The sequence below is a fragment of the Lytechinus variegatus genome, chromosome 2, assembly GCF_018143015.1.
Source record: "Lytechinus variegatus isolate NC3 chromosome 2, Lvar_3.0, whole genome shotgun sequence".
Classification (NCBI taxonomy): domain Eukaryota; kingdom Metazoa; phylum Echinodermata; class Echinoidea; order Temnopleuroida; family Toxopneustidae; genus Lytechinus; species Lytechinus variegatus.
In genome coordinates this window covers 83743732-83764878 of record NC_054741.1, presented here as the reverse complement: position 1 = coordinate 83764878, position 21147 = coordinate 83743732, and the positions used below count along the sequence as shown (strand labels likewise).

Below are 21147 nucleotides of genomic sequence, written 5' to 3'. Positions count from 1 at the left end.
TTGTCTTTGCCCCCTCTCGCCATCCAAAAACATGGATCAGCACTATACTGACTCTAAACTACATGTTTTCAATAAGTTTAGCCTCTATCAGGGAATATATAGCGACAGAGATATTTTCTAAAGAAAAATATCCTAATATATGACAAAAAATTCGGAGCGCTTTTGACAATACACGACAGGTTTAGAGTTTAAACTTAAATTTGATGGCAGTTCGCGGTGGGTGAAGTATACGGAGGTTAATTAGGAAAAAAAGTGCAAGGCAGTCTATCTTAGCCAATTGCAGAAGCAATAGCAATTTTTTTGGGGGGCTTCAGTCCCCCCAAAAGCACCTGCCTCTTTGACTCTTTCCTCTCTTCCCTTTCCGTCCCCCCCCATTTTTTTAAGTTCCCGGCGAAACCCGTGGGGGGGGGGGCAGATTGCCCCCTGTGACTTTAAATAACCAGTTATTAAAAGTGACATTTTTCCAATCTTAAAACTGAAAAATATTGAATTTCCCCAAAACGTGGACGCCGCCTTTAGTCGTAAATTCGACCCCCATCCCCCTCTCCTGAAAAAAATAGCTTATATACTGTAGCCGGGGGTTTAAATGGATGAAAATCATTTTTTTCCTCGTCGAGCTGCCCCTCGATCGCTCAATTCACTATGCCTCCCACCACTGGCGGATCCAGGGGGGTGGCCCTATTTGTAATGTAAAAATGCCATTTAAACAGAAGCGTGCGCCCCCCCCCCTTTGAAATAAAGATTTTTTTTTCATTTTTTCTTATGATTTTTTAGCAATTTTTTTCGTGGACGAAATGTCCTTATTTCTTGTTGAAAATCCTAATTTCCCTCCGGAAAATATGCCCCCCCCCCTTTCAATCTAAAGAATGGAATGTTAAATCAACATTTGAAATGTTGGAACATCAAATGTTGCATTTACCATCACTTTAAATGGTTCTACCCAACACTTAAAATGTTGGATTTAGCTTTAGTTAGATGTAACATTTGGAAAAGGTTGTCACTCCTCCAACCTTTTGAATAACCCTGTTTCTGTTCCTATCTTTCTCCCACCCCCCCAAAAAAAGTTGCTGACTGTATGGCTGGCAGGCAACCACCTCGACTAACGAATTTGCTTTTAGTTTTATACGGCCGCTGCTCTTCATCACTGCACTGCACTGCATGCAGCAGCACTGCACATTACAACGACGTCGAGGGCGCGATTAAATATCTCAACATACAGTAATACTGCTGGCTAGCGACCGACGGGTTTCCATTCTCAGCCGTTCTCTGATTGGTCAATTAAGGCAGTGCAGTGTCTGTGTGTTCCGTGATGCGAAGCGTGCAGCACATGTGTTCACTGGACGTGAGGGCATAGAGTAGACACCCAGTCGTTTTCTTGATGTTAACTTTACAATAACAACGATCAGGGATGGGTTTATTTTGTTGCAGTGTGTGCATGTGAAGGATATTACAGCTCTTAATCAGCTGACTCTCTTTCCAAACTTAAAAGTGTAATGATAATTGCTACATTCCAATTATTTGATTTGTTTGTTTTAGAAAGGGTCTTTTATTTTTTACTCAGTCTATCAATCCTCTCATTGATTAAAGAGAGTCTTCACTTAATTGCGTTTCATTACATTAACAGCGGAATGTCCACTGTAATGAAAATGGAAACATGCCAGTCAATTGACCAGCATAATGTGGAAATGGAAACATGCCGGTCAATTGACCGATATAATATGAAAATGGAAACATGGCGGTCAGTTTACCATATATTTCACAGTATAATGAAAGTGGAAACATGCCGGTCAGTTTACCATATGTTTCAAAATGAAAATGGAAACTTGCCTGTCAAATGGCTATATATGTTTCAGTGTATAATGAAAGTGGAAACATGCCAGTCAATTGACCAATATGATATGAAAATGGAAACATGCCGGTCAGTTTACCATATGTTTCAGTGCATAATGAAAATGGAAACATGCCGGTCAATTGGCTATAGGTTTCAGTGTATAATGAAAATGGAAACATGCCGGTCAATTGACCAGTGCATAATGAAAATGGAAACATGCAGGTCAATTGACCGATATAATAGAAAATGGAAACATGCCGGTCAATTGGCTATATGTTTCAGTGTATAATGGAAACATGCCGGTCAATTGACCGATATAATATGAAAATGGAAACATGCCGGTCAGTATACCATATATTTCACTGTATAATGAAAGTGGAAACATGCCGGTCAATTGGCTATATGTTTCAGTTTATAATGAAAATGGAAACATGCCGGTCAATTGAGCAATATAGTATGAAAATGGAAACATGCCGGTCAGTTTACCATATGTTTCAGTGTATAAAATGGAAACATGCAGGTCAATTGGCTATATGTTTCAGTGTAAAATAAAAATGGAAACATGCCGGTCATATGTTTCAGTGTATAATGAAAATGGAAACATGCTGGTCAATTGACATGTTTCAGTGCAAAGAAAATGTCAGTGAGTATGGGCGTTTGGTTTGCCTATAGCATATGATTTAATAGTTGTAATTATAATGTATTTTATTTTGTTGATGACAAGTTTACTATTGAAGGGACTTATCCATATCAAAAGGAACTTCCATGCTAATCCCCTTTTTAATTCTCATGAGACATGAGTACAAGGGATTACCACGCTATTATTGTGTTGGGGTATTATCGGGGCTCGGGGGGGGGGGTAGTGGAGAAGGCATATCAGCTGTATTTCAAGTTGTTTTAGTTTGATATGATGACATAAAGTGTAGTTCCCTATAGCTATATATATTTAAAGAAAGGTTTAATTCGGAATGTTAATGCCTTTTTTTTAAATCAATTTTTGTGTCTAGATATAACAAAGTTATTGAATTTCAAAGTTTATCAATATTTTGTGAAAACAGTATACTGATGCACATCGTCATGAATATTCATATTAGGTACGTTTTGTGGGCTGTTTGTCATGTATCCCCACTTGTTCCTTTTTCTTCAGTGTAAATTACATGAAATCGTAAATTCACTTTTTCATGTGTAAATGCATGAAAATGAAATAAGTTGCGGCAAAATAATGCACTTAATCAGTCAATCCCGTTGTTTGAGTTCTTGGTATAATGTTTTTACTAACCTTATTTCATACCCGGGATTTCATATAATAAATGTGGGGATGTGAAATCATCAGCCACCCAGCCTACATCTGCAGAATATTTTGTAATTTATTATCCAATTTTGAACTAATTTTCAGCATTTTATGCTCTGTGAATTTTATTCTATTGAGATATAAATTTTCCCAGCCTGCGCATGGACCAAAAATGGGACATATATAGATTACTAACAGATTTGGATCTGGCAATGCATTATATTACTATACTTCCAAAGTGATTTTTCTATCGAAACTGCATAGGGGCACGGTTTTCAAGGGGGGGGGGTGCTGACCATGCAAAAATTTAATCACAATCCTGTGGCCATATTTTTAATTTTTTGTACACGGTTTATTTGGAAAAAGGTGGGGGCCGCGGAACGGTTTTAAAAGTGGGGGGGGTGCTAACCATGCAAAAATTAAATCACAATCCTATGGTCATTTTTAACTTTTTGTACACTGTTTTGGAAAAAAGTGGGGGCCGGGGCTGAAGCCCCCAGGCCCTCGCTTCCGCGGCCCCTGCCATGCTGGTGCACTGATTTTACAGATTTCAGTTGAAAATATGCAAATATATGTATTTGTTATTTTATTATGAGCCCAATAATTTTTCTGTTATCAAATTGGTATTACTGAAAATAAATTTACACCTTCTTAACCCATGCAAAAAGGGCTGGGGCATGATGCCCCCTCCCCCCTTCACTCCCCTTACTTCCTTGAATGCTTGAGCACCTAGGCAGCCCAGCTAAAGCCGGGGCCTGCTGAGAGAACAGTTTTTTTAACTGAACTGGCCACCGTTATATACCGCTATCAATGCCCAATTCATCATTTGAATATCCTGATTTTTTTTTTATCAGAGAATATGTTATACATGTATAGTTGTACTTGTATGGATTTATTTCTTTCAAAATACTGTAAGTCTGTGATGATTTTTCCAAGCATACTTTTCCTCATGGTATAGTTGATACATGTTTTTTTTTTAAATTGACCGGCATGTTTCCATTTTCATTATACTGTTGTATACTGCGCTGGTCATTGACTGGCATGTTTCCATTTTCATTATACACTGAAACATATGGTAAACTGACCGGCATGTTTCCATTTTCATTATACAGTGAAATATATGGTAAACTGACCGGCATGTTTCCATTTTCATTATACAGTGAAATATATGGTAAACTGACCGGCATGTTTCCATTTTCATATTATATCGGTCAATTGACCAGCATGTTTTCATTTTCATTATACACTGAAACATATGGTGAACTGAGCGGCATGTTTCCATTTTCATTATACAGTGAAATATATGGTAAACTGACCGGCATGTTTCCATTTTCATATTATACTGCTCAATTGACCGGCATGTTTCCATTTTCATTATACACTGAAACATATAGCCAATTGAACGGCATGTTTCCATTTTCATTATATCGGTCAATTGAACGGCATGTTTCCATTTTCATATTATATCGGTCAATTGACCGGCATGTTTCCATTTTCATTATGCACTGGTCAATTGACCGGCATGTTTCCATTTTCATTATACACTGAAACATATAGCCAATTGACCGGCATGTTTCCATTTTCATATTATATTGGTCAGTTGACCATTTTCATTATATACACTGTTACATATAGCCAATTGACCGGCATGTTTCCACTTTCATTATACAGTGAAATATATGGTATACTGACCGGCATGTTTCCATTTTCATATTATATCGGTCAATTGACCGGCATGTTTCCATTATACACTGAAACATATAGCCAATTGACCGGCATGTTTCCATTTTCTATTATATCGGTCAATTGACCTGCATGTTTCCATTTTCATTATGCACTGGTCAATTGACCGGCATGTTTCCATTTTCATTATACACTGAAACCTATAGCCAATTGACCGGCATGTTTCCATTTTCATATTATATCGGTCAATTGACCGGCATGTTTCCATTTTCATTATGCACTGGTCAATTGACCGGCATGTTTCCATTTTCATTATACACTGAAACATATAGCCAATTGACCGGCATGTTTCCATTTTCATATTATATTGGTCAGTTGACCATTTTCAGTATATACACTGTTACATATAGCCAATTGACTGGCATGTTTCCACTTTCATTATACAGTGAAATATATGGTATACTGACCGGCATGTTTCCATTTTCATATTATATCGGTCAATTGACCGGCATGTTTCCATTATACACTGAAACATATAGCCAATTGACCGGCATGTTTCCATTTTCTATTATATCGGTCAATTGACCTGCATGTTTCCATTTTCATTATGCACTGGTCAATTGACCGGCATGTTTCCATTTTCATTATACACTGAAACCTATAGCCAATTGACCGGCATGTTTCCATTTTCATTATGCACTGAAACATATGGTAAACTGACCGGCATGTTTCCATTTTCATATCATATTGGTCAATTGACTGGCATGTTTCCACTTTCATTATACACTGAAACATATAGCCATTTGACCGGCATGTTTCCATTTTCATTTTGAAACATATGGTAAACTGACCGGCATGTTTCCACTTTCATTATACTGTGAAATATATGGTAAACTGACCGCCATGTTTCCATTTTCATATTATATCGGTCAATTGACCGGCATGTTTCCATTTCCACATTATGCTGGTCAATTGACTGGCATGTTTCCATTTTCATTACAGTGGACATTCCGCTGTTAATGTAATGAAACGCAATTAAGTGAAGACTCTCTTTAATCAATGAGAGGATTGATAGACTGAGTAAAAAATAAAAGACCCTTTCTAAAACAAACAAATCAAATAATTGGAATGTAGCATTTATCATTACACTTTTAAGTTTGGAAAGAGAGTCAGCTGATTAAGAGCTACATGTATAATATCCTTCACATGCACACACTGCAACAAAATAAACCCATCCCTGATCGTTGTTATTGTAAAGTTAAAATCAAGAAAACGACTGGGTGTCTACTCTATGCCCTCACGTCCAGTGAACACATGTACTGCACGCTTCGCATCACACATACACACACGGAACACACAGACACTGCACTGCCTTAATTGACCAATCAGAGAACGGCTGAGAATGGAAACCCGTCGGTCGCTAGCCAGCAGTACAGTAATCATGGCGGCCACAAAGAGATTAGGGAAGGTAAGAGGTCAAGTTTTCCTAACGCTTTTCATCTCGTTAAGAATTGAGTGAATGAATTTTTATTTCTTAATTGCTAAGTAATTTTAAGAGCTACTCATGTTTCTGTGATTTCGTTGAGACCCACTGGAAATGTTATGACGACCACTTCCACTTTGCTCAGTCCTCACGTAACACGGGCATGATGACGGGAGCTAACAAACAAAAATCATTCACGTACCGGTACGGTAACAACAGTGTACTGTGCCCATATAGATTGGGTGATTTCAAGTTCGGCGTTGGCGTTGAGACCATAAAAAGGCCGCTGAACATACCGATTGCATTATTGATACATGTAGCTCATGACGTCGTGCCTCTGCGCTGCTTAGACCAAAAGCTTCAGTCTCTGTATTTTGGTTGTTCCGCTGAAGTCATGAACTGCATCCCCGTTGCCTGGCTCCTCTCCTCCAATTCATATACATATACGTACCTCGAGTGAAGTTCGTGCAGGCTCCACTCCACCTACCCGAACTTCGAGACAGTGAACTCGATCTGATATTCCGAGTGACAAAATCAAAGGTGGGATTGTATGGGGGAAAATATAAAATTCATGCACCAACATCCACTCACACATTGTACGAGGTTAGTATGTACGGCAAGACTTCCATATGTCCCCTCCACTAAAATTGAAAAAAAAAACATGGAGAAGGTTTATCAAGAATTATCTAACATATATCTAAGAGATTTAAGAAGGAAAAGTCAGATGCATACATGTACCAAAATATGGCTTTATTCCGTCAAAAATTTGAGTGTGTGTAATTCCCAATGGCATCGGTTTATTTAGTCAGAAAAATAAATACCCAATACTCTTGGAGAGTAGACTAGTCGTAATATCGGTTGATAATTGTTATGAAACCCATGGCTTTCAACAATTCCTGCTAGCTCAGTGAGTAAGGCGACAGACTGGAGATGCTTTGTTCTGCAGCGAGAGGTTCGAATCCAAGTTCCCACCGGAAGTAAGAAGAAAAAAAAGAAGAAAAAAGAGAAAGACAGAAGGGGGTTTCGGAGAAGTATTTTTTAAAGTTAGTGGAGGGGACATATGGAAGTCTTTCCGTATGTACTAACCTCGTACAATAGACTGTGTTTGACCCTGGATTTCGAAGTAGTCGGCAAACATCGCTTCATTGCTGAAGTAATACTGTATTTGACGAAACTCCTTCTCGCTACGCACCGGGGCTCTTGCCGGTAAGTAGCAATGGGGGCAACAAATAGGAAATTATTTTAAAATCATAATCATTAAAAAAAAGCAAATTTCGCTTACCTCGGCCTCGAAAGTGACTTCGCTTGTCTCTTCCACGGAAATACAAGGAAGCCCGTTGGTGGCGCTAATAATTTCACAACCTTGATTCAGCTCCTCGGTAATTTTATAACTGTATCTAAATTCTTTGAATGCGCAATCCTTATAATTAATTTACTAATTATGGGCATCAATGAATGAAATACCGTCAAAAACATAATTAAAGATTATTATTGGTGATGATAACACTTATTTGCAATGAATTTAAAAAGATGACTAATAAAAAAATGAAAATAATATACGTGCCTGGAAAGAAACCAGCAGTACAAGCTTTAACGAACGTCAATAATAACGTATACGGTATCCCAAAGTCTATACAATGAAAAGATTGATCACTTCACAGACTTCGCGTAATGCCTTGCGTCGATTTGCGTGTAGAAGTAGTGTAGGTGCCTAGTCTTTCCCTTGTGTCTTTGATATGAATATAAATCGCGCGCCCTCTTTAGGCGAAAATTGATATCCGCGCTGAGCAGATTTCATCTCCGTAAAATCTTCACTAAAGATCAAGAAAATATACATGTTTTTTAAAAGAAACTTCAAGGAGAAGTCACGGAAGGATCTAAATGATTCGGTAAGTGTCATAGCAGAATGTGATATGTAAAATTTTAAGGGAAATTTAATGTAGGCAAAGCCCAGCAAACTTTAACTGTGTCGTGTGTGTCGCGTGCATACGACTGATATTCCTTCGCATGCGAGATGCTTTGAACCCATGGGTGCAACAACATCATGATCTTTAAAAACAAAACTAGTATTATATTCTTATTTTACACAAAGTTTCACTTCTTTTCCATGCTTCTATCAGTCTCAGGGTCCGAGCTCGGAACAGATCCTCGCGCATATATCGCATCCGCATGTGACATTTTGAAATCGGCAGCGAGTTATTTATACATGTGAGGAACTTCATGTTAGCTCTAAAGCACCAATTTTGGGACTGATAGAAGCATGGAAAAGAAGTGAAACTTTGTGTAAAGTTAAGAATATTAGTTTTAATTGTTTTTAAAGATCATGATGTTGCATGAATTTTATATTTCCCCATATATTCCCACTTTTGTCACTCGGAATATCAGATCGAGTTGACTGTCTCGAAGTTCGGGTAGGTTGAGCGTAGTGTAGCGGTATTCAAGTGGAGTGCACGAACTTCGCTCGAGGTACAATTCATACTGAACTTCTGAAGAGCTGTTGGCCTGCTATACTAACCTCGCAAAACGTGTGAGTGGCCCGCACATACAGACAACGTATTAGCAGTAACGTTAGATCTTACATGCGGTGGAAACCCGACTTTAGGATCGTTTAAATAACATGAATAAAATGTCACATGAAAAAGAAATTACATCTAAATTTAGAAAAAATATATAAGATTCAGAAATATTCTACCTTAGACCGCAGTTAGTGCTATTTTCTTTCAAATGATGATCAGTAGTACATAGTCAAGGCTCCACATTACCTTTTTTTGGTGGTGGCCCGTTCGGGCCACCAAAACCTTCAAATAATTTTTTTTGGTGGCCCATTAGTAAAGTTTGGTGGCCCGAAAAATATAAAGAAAAACATTAATTAAAAATGAATAAAACAAATTGAATTCTGCAGTCACTAAAACGTACCACTATTCTAAATCATGCTTGCTGTTATTTTACTTTGCTTATTTTGTGGTAATATATAAATTGTTCTATCATTGTAAATATGAAATGATTGAAAGAGAATAAAAGAATTGTATTGTTCCCAAGGTTGTGTGGACTTTTAATCTCCGTATCGACACACACTCATAATGGTAAAGTAAATAAATAGGGCATATAGCAAACTCAGATAGATTTACAAAACAATGATTTTTCCTTTCTTCCTTTTTGATCATAAAACCTAGATTATGCAGGCCCCAAATCCAGTTATTTTCTCTTTTCCAGCATATTATAGCAGGAGAAAATCACAGAAAAATATGCTGGAGAATTAGAACAATGTGTAAAAGGGGAAATAAACAAAAATCATTTTTAGAATAGTATACTGAAAAAAGAAATCAAAAATTGTAAAAAATGAATAAGTGAAATAAAACAAAAGAAAAAATGAAGAAAGAAAAAACAAAGAACAGAAAAAAACATTTGAGAAAAAATCAAAAGAAAATGTAAGAAAAATGAATAAGACAAAATTATCAAAAAATGGGGAAAATTATTATTATTATTCAGTAGAAACAAGTTCTTTAATCAGGAATATTCAATGGGAAGGGGTATAAATGGTTTACTGTAAAAAAAAAATGAAAGAAAAAAAATGAGAAAACGGCAAAAATTATCTGGAAAAAACAGTGAGAAAATTCCTTCCCTATATTTGACAAAATGATGGAAAAATTCACATTTCATATCAATGAAATGCCTTCCCAAAGTACTTACTTCCTTAAGAATGGTTTAAGAAGTCATTTGTAAACAAGAAAGAAAGAAGCTGCCTATTTATTTTTGGCTAGAAGAGACACAGCTTCGAAATAAACCAAATATCAACATACATACAAATGCACATATGGGACTGTGATGTACTCACCTATGTGTTTTATGTGTATTAATGCATTTGGAAATCGGTCTTTTTGAGTCAAAAGAGAGGTCATAATTCCTCCTTTTAATGCTTGCAGATAATCAGGTTTCAGTAATATGGACTGTAGAAGGGCATTTCATTGGTGTAAAATGTGACTTTGACGAAGATTTTCAAAGTTCTGGGGAAGATTTCTTAGCAGTAACATTTCGTATCGCAGCTCCCTGAGTCTGAATGGTCTGCTCGCGCACAGCTAGCTAGCTGCAGTGGTTTCACGCACGGCCGGCTGAATAATAGTTACTACTGTATGCTAGCGGTAGGCCTACATACTGTCATGATTATGCAATCTTTGTGTGTGTGTATTTGTGTGTAGATTAACAAAAAAGGCGCATGACGAATTGGCTTGCAATTTGAACTGTAGAAAGTTGATAAATACATGCAAAATCGGGAGAAAAATTGCGCTACTTTGAAAATTATTGGTTGCCCGATTCGGGCCACCAAAACTTAACATTTTTTCAATAATGGTTGCCCGAGATGACTTTTTGGTGGCCCCGGGCCACCGCTAATGTCGAGCCTTGACATAGACATCTTCGTCCCTTTTGTTGGTCAACGTAAGTTGCCATCTTGGATGATGTTATCCTCGTAGATGTATTTACCAGTCTCTATATATATATATCGCGATTTGTGCCGCTGCTTTGCGCTTGTAGATGTGCGTGCATTCGGGACTTGTCGCTTGCATTGATTGGCCAGGATATCGAAAATTCTAATCGGAAAGCCTTGGTAAGAGCACAACTAGTTGAATGTAAAGGGCAGAAACACACGGCTGCCATTTTTTCCTCTCCGGCACAAAACTTGAAAAAATAAGGAATAAATCATCGGTAACATGTTTTCGACATTTTCTTGGAATATGTATAGTATCAATAGAAAGATTAGAGTCTAATGAAAATAGTGGGCCTTCGTTCAAGATAATATAAGTCTTTTAGAATAAAAAATAAATAAAAAGCTAGACAAAACCCGGTAGCCCGAATTGGGCAACCTGATTACACATGCAGGCTCGCACTAACACTACCGTCGGTGAATGGGGAATAATAGTAAAATGTCAGAAATTGTTAAATAAATCCCCAGAAACGACAGATATTCCTGTCTATGCGCTGCTAAGCTACATGATCATCTAAACTTTACGCAAGAAGTCTTGATGATGAAAGCGAAATCAGAGAGAAATGCATTAGGCCTAGATCTAAATTTTCACTGTACAGAATACTGATGCTTTAATTAATTCAAGAATTCAAAAGAGTAAACATTATTGTTCATCAAAATACATAAAGCTCAAATTATTTGTACTCGTCCAAACTGTAAAAGCTAATTTTATGAGGCTGTTTCATCGTGTTCGTGAGCTTGAGATTGCCAACACCGAGCTTGAAATCACAATTTTTCCATTTCCTGGGGGTTGTTGATGGTGAATGGGAAAATTGCACATAGATCGTCAACACCAGCCGCAGTGCTGGGTTCAGCAGACGACATTCAACACGAATTGCTGGAAATATGTCATTTTTCTGAGGTCAATCCCAACACCAGCATCATTTCAGGTATGGTGTTGTAGCTGATGTTGGTGTTGTCACAGCACCAATACCAGATTTCAATATCGTACTTGAAACAATGTATGGTTTCAATTCTCTGGTTCTGGTTGTTGGATCTGCCTATATACAAATTTTCTTGACCCTCAACTGTATTTGGAAAAAGATGAACATGATGTATTACAATATTGAAAAGACCACAACCAATTGCTGACCAACAGTTGACAGTGAATTTTGGGCCTACATTTGACTTACAATTGATTGCAAGTTGGTTTTTGTGTCCCATGTACATGTATTAAACTTACTGTATTCTGTCTTATCCTTATCAATTCAAAGCCTTTATCAGATATAGTGAGACAAAGTTCAGCAGCATGGACAGACAAATCAGTGAAATCACCCCACTTATGCTACCTATTTCGCTTTTACAGTGGGCACATTGTGGTCTAGTGGTTCTGACTCGCCTTTCAAACAGGGTTGTACGTTAAAATCCTAGCCATGGGGTGTTTTCCTTCCAGAAATTTATCCACATTGTGCTGCACTCAACCCAGGTGGGGTGAATGGGAACCTGGCAGGAATAATTCTTTTAATGCATGAGTGCTGAAAGGCAGCTCGAGCCAAAGCCGGCCTAATAATAACATTGCGCCTCAGAATAGATTATTTCTAGATAGATGGCGGCATGGCGCTATACAAATGCCTATTATTATTACATGCTTCAAGTCTCAAAGTTGGGCGGAAAGACGCATGACTTCATTTCATTATTGTGTCAGGACATGTGTTTACAATTTCATGATATCGGCATTATGACAAAGAGATGCATGTATTGCAGAGACATATGTGTATCCTATTGATTTTGTGAAAAAAATTGTTGCCGAGCTTTCTCTCATTGTGTCCAGATGTGGTTTAATTTTGTACATTTCTAATGATCTTTATTTGTTTTCATTCTCTTTGCTATTTATAGGAGCTGGAGGAGATCAAAAAAAGTAATGTAGCATGTCTTAAAGAAGTAATAGTAAATGATACAAACATTCTAAAATGGGAACTTACTATAGCACCGGTAAGTAGACAGTTTTGGGAAAATTTCTTATATATATTTACATTTCAGACTTGTAATAATTTGACTTTGTAATTTTATGTTTTTATTATTTATTTATTATTATTTTTTTGGGAGGGGGAGTGAAGCTGGGATATCCTTCATTGTCACTGTTTTCTTAGTTAAAAATTGACCTGCTATTTGGGAAAATTTGTGAAGTGCTTTGTGTAAACCGGAAGAAAAAAAATCTTTCCCCCCATAAAATTGTCACATCTTCACATCTATGAAATTGCCATCTATTGCATCTAGGGTATTTTGATTTAGTTGGGAATGAATAAGAAAATTATAAATATTCCCATATTTTTTGACCCATCAATATAAGGAGCCCAAAAGCATATATACGGTAAGTTCATAATCAGTGCCTTGCATTCATATTCTTGGAGTATTCACTGTCTTCAAATGTTTTTTTAATTATAATAATGATATCTTATTGAGCACACACACCATCCAGAGACACTCATGGCACTAGCATCACCAAAAAGCAGTTCAGGTCCCCATCTTTAGAGTTGAGAATTATGTGATCTTCCTTTAATGCATACAAAAACAAATATTATTATTATGCCCATATGAATGTTAGAATAACAAACTTTTGTTGCTTTGCTTACTTGTGACCCTCTCATATATTGATGTTAGTACCCTAAATACAACTGATATTTCCACATGTTGATCATTCAGAGTAGGGCCAAGTCAAAAAGTTTAATCGCCATTTAAATGAGTGCCTTAAAATATTATTTCGGTCAAATGGTCCGTGTGATGTCTCCAATCACATAAAAGTGGAAAATAAATCTTAGGCAACTTGTCGGAGTAGATGACACATCCTGCCGGACTACTAAAGAAGTCCAATTCAAGACTGATGTTATATGTATCAAAGCACAAGGAGATTACACCTGGGAAAACGGCTTATGTGCAAATATGAATGGAAGTTATACACCATAGAATTTTAAGTGAAGTGCAGCCTGTGATTGGACTGAAGGCATGTCAAAGACTGAGCTTGATCAAGAGAAAGAGAGTGTATGGTGTGAGGATCAGCATAGAAGAGAAATAAGCCTAAGGAGGTGTATTTTAAGGCTTGGGTTGCTTCAGCTTGGCAGAAAACTATAGTATCAGAGTTTATACCAAAGCAGACCCCATCATACATCCAACTTGACAAGTCCCCCATGGCCTTAAGAAACAAAGTGAAAGAGGAAATTCAAGTGATCAAAAACCTTCAAAGTGATAGGGGATGAGTAAGCCAAGCAAATAAGAATCATTAGAATCTCATCATCCCAAGTCACCTCAATAAAGCCATCCAGAGAGAGTAAATTCCCAATAATGACAATGCTAAAGCAGGGGTAATAATAACATCATGTTAAGCTGGGCCTGCTGGGAGTTTTAAGAACTGAAGTGGCTACCCTGGGTAAAATATGACATATTATTATTAAAGACCAAGGTATTCTTGATTAATACAAACATACATGTACATCCATGCCTGGGAAGTGTTAAATGAAAGGGCTCAGACGTTTTATCCGACAAAGTCTGTTTTATCTGACTGTTACCATAGTAACAGTGCTGCTTAGCCAATCAAAATTGAGGAAAGTTTTCAGATCTTTGGTCCGTTGCAGAAAGAGTTGTGTTTAAACGCAAGCCAAAATATCAATTGCAAGTCCCAAATGCGCACTGTTGATTGGTTGAAAACCAAGTTGTGCATGATTTTTTGATTTGCAGTTGATTGCTACTCTTTCTGCAACGGGCCCCTGACAACTTGTTGGATAAAAACGTTGATGCAATGTCCCCCAGGTCAACATTTTCTCTGCATGCATGTTATGATGTTAGTTTTTAAAAAATTCAAATTGGATTTGTTTAACTGAAATTGAATTATCTCATTTTTTTCTTCCCTCCCCCTTCTCCTCGTTCAACAGAAGGATCCTCCATTTTCCAAAGCCATGTTCAAGATTGATATGAATTACCCTGCAGAGTACCCCTTCAAGCCTCCTAAGTTAACGTTTGTCACAAAGATTTATCATCCAAACATTGATGAGAAGGGTCAAGTATGTCTGCCTATTATCTCCCCTGAGAACTGGAAACCAGCCACCAAAACAATCCAAGGTAAAAACATGATATAACATACCTGCCAACCAGTAAGATTTTATGAGATATACTGTAGTAAGCTTTTGGGGGTTCACAATTGGAGACATAATTCTGAAGCATAAATTAATTTTTTGGGTTTGTTATGTGCAGTTTATGTTTAGTGTGTGTTCTCCTAAAATAAGATTTCATTCATTGTTACAGTAAGAATTGTCACTTTAAAAAATTGACAGGTATGCTGGTGACTGGAGTCCAAACGCATCGATCAGGCAGATTTTGGTGTCCAGAATCCAAATAATTTCCATTTAAGTATCTTCTGAATTACATCAATGGAGATATTGTGATAGGCATCCCTTTAGAGTGTTTCATGAAACAAATACTCCCTGCCAAATTTTCTCTGGTCCAATCACATGCAATGATTTCAGTAGTTTATAACAAAAAGTCAGTGAATGCCATTGACTTTCTGTCTCATGAAATGCTCCCCCGATGGAAATCAAATGAATGCAGTTGGATATAATGATCATAATGAAAATAGATATCCATGTTTTTTTTTTCTTCTCTACTGCAATGATCCAAACATTAGGATATGATGATCATAATGAAAGTAATTATCCTTGTACTTGATCTGCTCCACTGCAGTGCTCCAAACAATAGGATATGATGATCATAATGACAATGAATATTCTTGTTTCTTATCTTCTCCACTGCAGTGATCCAAGCCCTTCTGGCTTTGGTCCATGATCCAGAACCTGAACATCCGTTAAGAGGAGACCTAGCTGAGGAATATACCAAGGACAAGAAGAAATTTTTCAAAAATGCAGAAGAATTCAGTAGAAAACATGGCATACCACACTAATGTCAGTCCATCCTCCATCCCTTTCTCCTGCCTCTTAATCCCCTCCATCACTGTCCCTCAAACCCATAATGAGCATATGTTCCAAATATTTGGTTTCAGAGAATAGATAGTTGCCCTTTTATTTCATGCAAATTATTTGTCATGTGGAAAATGAATTGTTATGATTATCACTGTGATGTACATGGTATCCTTTTTTTCTTGATCATGTAACATTAGGGTTGTATTATTATATGATTTATGCCCAGTGGCCTACTGATTTTAAGAAGAAAAGAATATTAGTTTTATTTAAATACTAAAGAGGAGGCCTGATCTAGTTCTGGTTGAGAATTATTTAGTTAAAAACAATTCCTTCCTAAAACTGTCCATACATTACCTAATATTTCACATTTGACCCATATTGATTGAAAATTTATCTTTACCCTGAAATACTAAGTTGTCAGTCTAAGAATGATTTGTTTTCAGTACACCTACAACATCAACTACACGTCAGGGACGGTATTGTTAATTCATAAATCTTGTACTGATGCAATTAGGTACACTAAAATCTCATTTTTAAGCGAGACATACATGTAGGCGCCTTTTTCTGATGCTGTGTCATCAACATTGATATCTTAACTATGGTTAAGCTTTTGAAATGTCATAACTTTAAAATTATGTGGATCTATTTTATAAGGACATAGGGTAATCAAGTGTCACTGATCAGCTTGTATTAGTTAAGGTCACATGATTAAGGTCAAAGCTCATTTAGGGTCAATAAACTTTGACCATGTTGTATCAACAATGAAATCTTAATAAAGGTTAAGATTTGAAATGTCATAAACTTTGAAAGTATGAACCATTTCATTAAGCTTGCATATAAGGGTTATCATTTTAGAAAAAAGGTGAATGAAATTTTGGGTCACTAGGTAAAGATCAAAGGTAATTTGGGAGTCAATAAGCTGATCAAAGTTAGAGGTTTGAATTTTCAGGATAATATTGAAATCATAAGTCTATTATGTTAAACTTCGATGTAATGAATAGATATCCAAAATCAGATTAGTATAATATCGGGTTACATGGTCAAGGTCAAATGTTATTTCAGATCATCTTACATTGCCATTCTCAGTTGACTTTTTCCTGTGAATCAAATGTTAAACCTGAGGGAAATTACATTCACAAAGAGAGAAAATGACTGTCATCTCACATACAGTAGCACCTGACAGAAGATCGGAGGGGTGTGCAATTGTGTGTAAATAATTACTCTTCTGTCCATCCGATCTTTTGTTACAAGATTTCCTGTACCGCTGATCATGTTTGCATACCCTTATTGTAAATTTATTACCGATACATATTTGGCATTTTGAAATATTTCAGAATTTTCGGAAAAGAATCTTCTCTATGTATTTCTATTTCACAGCCAAATTAAACAACATTAGACATTGGGAGAACATGTCATTAAATGTGATTATTTTGTTGGCAATATTTTTGAAGATTCCATAAAGTTAGACAAACCCTTGGCCCTTTTTCAATATGAGATTTTGTATGGAATGGGAATTGTATTGCCATTTATTTACCTTTGGAGACTAAATGATTTCGACACCAGCTCACATGTATGCGGCCTATATCCCTAACAGGGTAAATGACTTTTCCTTAATTTAATCAGATTATATATGTATATATCTCATTCAAATAATTTTTTCTAATGTTCCACTGAAGTAAAAGAGATATATCTGATTTGGTTAAGGTGGTGGTCATCTCTTTGAATGAAACGAATTACCAGTCAGTCTAGTTTTATTGAACAACTGGAAGTCTCAACTTATTACAACCATTTCCAGTTGATTCCAATTGGTTGTTTAAGGTGACTGTCCCCTTTGTATTGGTTGATCAAGAGTAAAACTATCAACTGATAGAGTCCATATTCAAGTAAAATCCACTGATTTGTGTTTTCTGAAAACATAAATTTATGTGGTCTATAAGAACACAATTGTAAATAGAGAAGATTTTAGCAAGACCTAAGTTTGGTGTATACACACGCTGTAGTATGCAGATAAAGGTTGTTGGACACCACACTGTGAAAGGCTTAATAGATCTACAGATGTTCTGTTGATGGACAGTTTTACTATGTTGGATTAGCTTTGATTTTCATGATTTTCACTTTGACTTTATTCAAATCTTTCGGCCTAAAAATCGTGTTTCTATGAATTCTACTTTATTGAATTCTGCATTATTCTTTGTTTTTTATATCACAGAAAACTGGATGATTATATTGAAAATAAGTAAATTTTGATGATGCAGATGGTGATTACTTTGCAGCTGTAATCTAAAAGGGTTAATGGAATGAGACAGATCTGGGAATGTATTATCGATAAAGACCATTGCCATATTTTACCAAGTTAAAACTTAATACGGTGTAAAAGTTCTTGCTCTGTAAATGAAGAAGGGAGTTCAATTTAGTGCAGTCAGCAATTATTCATAAATTATGTAAAACACAGCTATTGATGAGAGGGAATCATCGTGAAAGTACATGAAGTTGCTTTTTAAGCAGAATTTTCAGCATTTACCCTGTATGATACTCTCACTACTAGCATATAGGGATCATGCAGCTCACATGTTGCAAATGATCTAATCCCTCAAATGGATTCAGTATATAAACCCGTTGACCACTGGATTCTGTAATTCCCATAGGCTTTGTACCACCTGTAGGCAATGGCTTAACCCATTAGAGACTGATTGATTTCGCTATGACATGTGCTTGTCATAAATTCCAGCCCACATATATGCGAGTTCAGTATCCAATGGGTTAAACGTAACCATATCTCCTCAATTCATGTAGTTTTCTCCTTTTGAGTATTATAATTGTTGATTCATATCAGCATTTGCCATTATTTGTGTACATGTATTATAGTTTCATAACATTGGATTTCATTTGTAATAAGGAGAGCAAGAAAGCTAGTAATAATTATCATGTATTATTATGTATAAAAGAGTTTGCAATACTGTTTATTGTAGTGATTTGTAGATGCAACAAAGTGAGATTTTGATAGTGTATTGCAACAAAATGTTCATAACATTGCATTTTTATGTTAGCATTTGATCTCTCAGCAATTCTTTTTTTCATCAATTGACCCTGATTGGTCATTTATACCTCTATATTTCCTTTATCACATTTAGCTAACTTTTTTCATGATTTTATTAAAGCTTAAGAAATGTTGCATTGATTTGAAACATTCAATGAAGCTACTACATGGTCCACATAAAATTAATACTTAGAATATACTTTATACCAATGCAATTCAATTTTTCAGATTGAAAAAACACCTTTCCTGTTCATTTGAATCAAATAATAAGTTACTTGTCTCTTATGCAATTTTCTCTGTATTTTCAACTGTTGTCTACATTTGTTCATCTTAAGAGACATGGTGTTGTGCTAGTTGTTACATTCTTTAGAGTAACTGTCACTAGACCACTTCATTCAGATGAAGGAGGTTGCCACTGTTAAACGGTTTCAGGGAAAATGACATTGTTGATTTTTTCCTCAACTTGATACCTGATAATACACATGTCTACAGTAGGGAAATACAAGATATTTTCCAACCAAAAATTTTCTTTTCCATTTCTCTATACATGTATGTTCTAATGTTTACAACATTTCTCATATTTTGTTGCCTTCATCAATTTCAAACTAGTTTCATTGAGTATGTTTATCCTTGAGTACCATACCATAATCTACTTGGACACTGTTTTGTATGGTGCCTAATTTTGTAGTTGATTCTAGAAATCTTTGTAGGTCTGACTTCATTTTTAAATCCCATTGAAATGTGTGTTGTAGAATGAAGAATTGGAAGCTTTCCATGTGACTGAACACTTGTGATGGTCTTGTGAAAATCCTGTCTGTCTTGCTGACTGGCTTTTCTAGACAGAATACTTCTGTCGTATTTTTTTTTTCATTTTTTTTTATAAAGGAATTTTGATTTGTGAAATAGGAAAATCATGCATGTAGAGATACTAGCAAAGCAGGACATCATGACATACATTTAGCAGTCAGAATGGTCTTTAAAAAATATATGTATTTTTTCTACAAATATGTTTCAGTGTTGAAGACATTACTGGGCCTGACAGTGTACCAATGACCAATAAATAGTGTCCTCTCGCTTTCTCCCTTTCCAGTTGTAAAACACCAAGTCAAGTATGGTAAAACTTTTGTAGTCTGTTGTTGAGGAAGAATCATGCATAAAGAATAAATGATCATCTTTCTAGTACATGTTTTAATACAGTTACTAGTTATGTGATTAAATAATGCCATTTATATTCTGTTAAAAGTCCAAAATATCTTGGTAACTTAAACCTGCTCTTTTAATTGTAGTTAAGCTTATCTTTCACTTAATTATTCTTTTTACTAATATACCCAGAGTTTATCACTGTAGTGAATCTTTAATGTGTACTAACATTTAGAAAGAATGGCTTTTCTACATGTTATGTTTGTAGTTAGGTTGCGTTCTATAGGTTTGTCTGTCTACTTTATACCTTACAAATCTGGGGGGTGTTTCACAAAAATTTAAGCATGACTTCAGTCGTACTTAAATGCCAACGCGTACATGATATGCAACGCGCGATCTTATTGATAGATACGCATTAGTGCGCGTCCTCATGACACGATCTGACCAATACGGTCAAGCCTTTCATACCGTACGCAACTCAGTATTTAAGTGCGACTCTAAGTCATACTTAAATCTTTGTGAAACACCCCCCTGTTCTAATTAAGCAAAACTTTGCTCATCAGAAGTGAGAAATGCATGATTTGCATAATCTGATACCTGTAGCACAAAGCTTAGCAATCACAGTAGAAGAATATCTTTATGACTGATTGCATTGACTACACTGTACAATCAGTCATGAAAATAAAGCGTAAGTTTAATCGCTAACCTTTGTGTTACAGAATCCTGGTGTGAAAATTGCTTTGACTTATTAAAGTGATTATATGGCTTACGTGAATGGTTGACTTAGGCAGACTTAACTGTACCAAGAACTTGGGTTTTTATTTCAAATTTATATGTCAGATGGGGGTCAGTGTTATATATGTCATTTCATATAAGATAATGGGTAATATTTCATTGTATGTAAATCTGATATGTAATGATTTGAGTAAAGGTTGTGTGATAAAACAAATATATGTGTTAAGGTAAATTTATTTCTCATCCCTTTTTTTGTCATTTTTGTCCCAAGTGGTATCTTCAAGACAGGCACACACTGCCCAAAGAAAAAGCACTCATTTGTTGTTTGGTGTGTGTGTGTGATGTAAAGAGAAGGACAGATGCATAGTGATAAAGGGATTATTGGGGGGGGGGGGCAGGGAGCAAGGGAGTGGACAGAGCGTTGTTTGGCTTTAGATATTTGTGTGACTGCCTCCAGACATTTGAGCTCATATTTTCATGAAACTAAATAACTGTTACTATGCTGTAATTAATGTCTGTTT

At 36.1% G+C, this 21147-nt stretch overlaps 1 protein-coding gene across 1 annotated transcript; it reads left to right on the top strand.

Moving 5' to 3' along the window:
- The first annotated feature begins 1173 nt into the window (after nucleotides 1–1173).
- Nucleotides 1174–20862, top strand: LOC121409310 (ubiquitin-conjugating enzyme E2 L3-like). The gene is made up of 5 exons (XM_041601236.1): nucleotides 1174–1214; nucleotides 6237–6273; nucleotides 12644–12739; nucleotides 14674–14860; nucleotides 15550–20862. Exons 2-5 carry the CDS (start codon nucleotides 6247–6249, stop codon nucleotides 15693–15695), a joined length of 456 nt encoding a protein of 151 aa, XP_041457170.1. The 5' UTR covers nucleotides 1174–1214; nucleotides 6237–6246; the 3' UTR covers nucleotides 15696–20862.
- The last annotated feature ends 285 nt before the right edge of the window (nucleotides 20863–21147 follow it).

Excerpts from the sequence above, each read along its gene's own strand:
- LOC121409310 (XM_041601236.1), top strand. The coding sequence starts at position 6,247 with ATGGCGGCCACAAAGAGATTAGGGAAG. Across the intron at positions 12,740-14,673 it reads GGGAACTTACTATAGCACCG|AAGGATCCTCCATTTTCCAA; the intron begins GTAAGTAGACAG and ends CTCGTTCAACAG. Across the intron at positions 14,861-15,549 it reads AGCCACCAAAACAATCCAAG|TGATCCAAGCCCTTCTGGCT; the intron begins GTAAAAACATGA and ends TCTCCACTGCAG.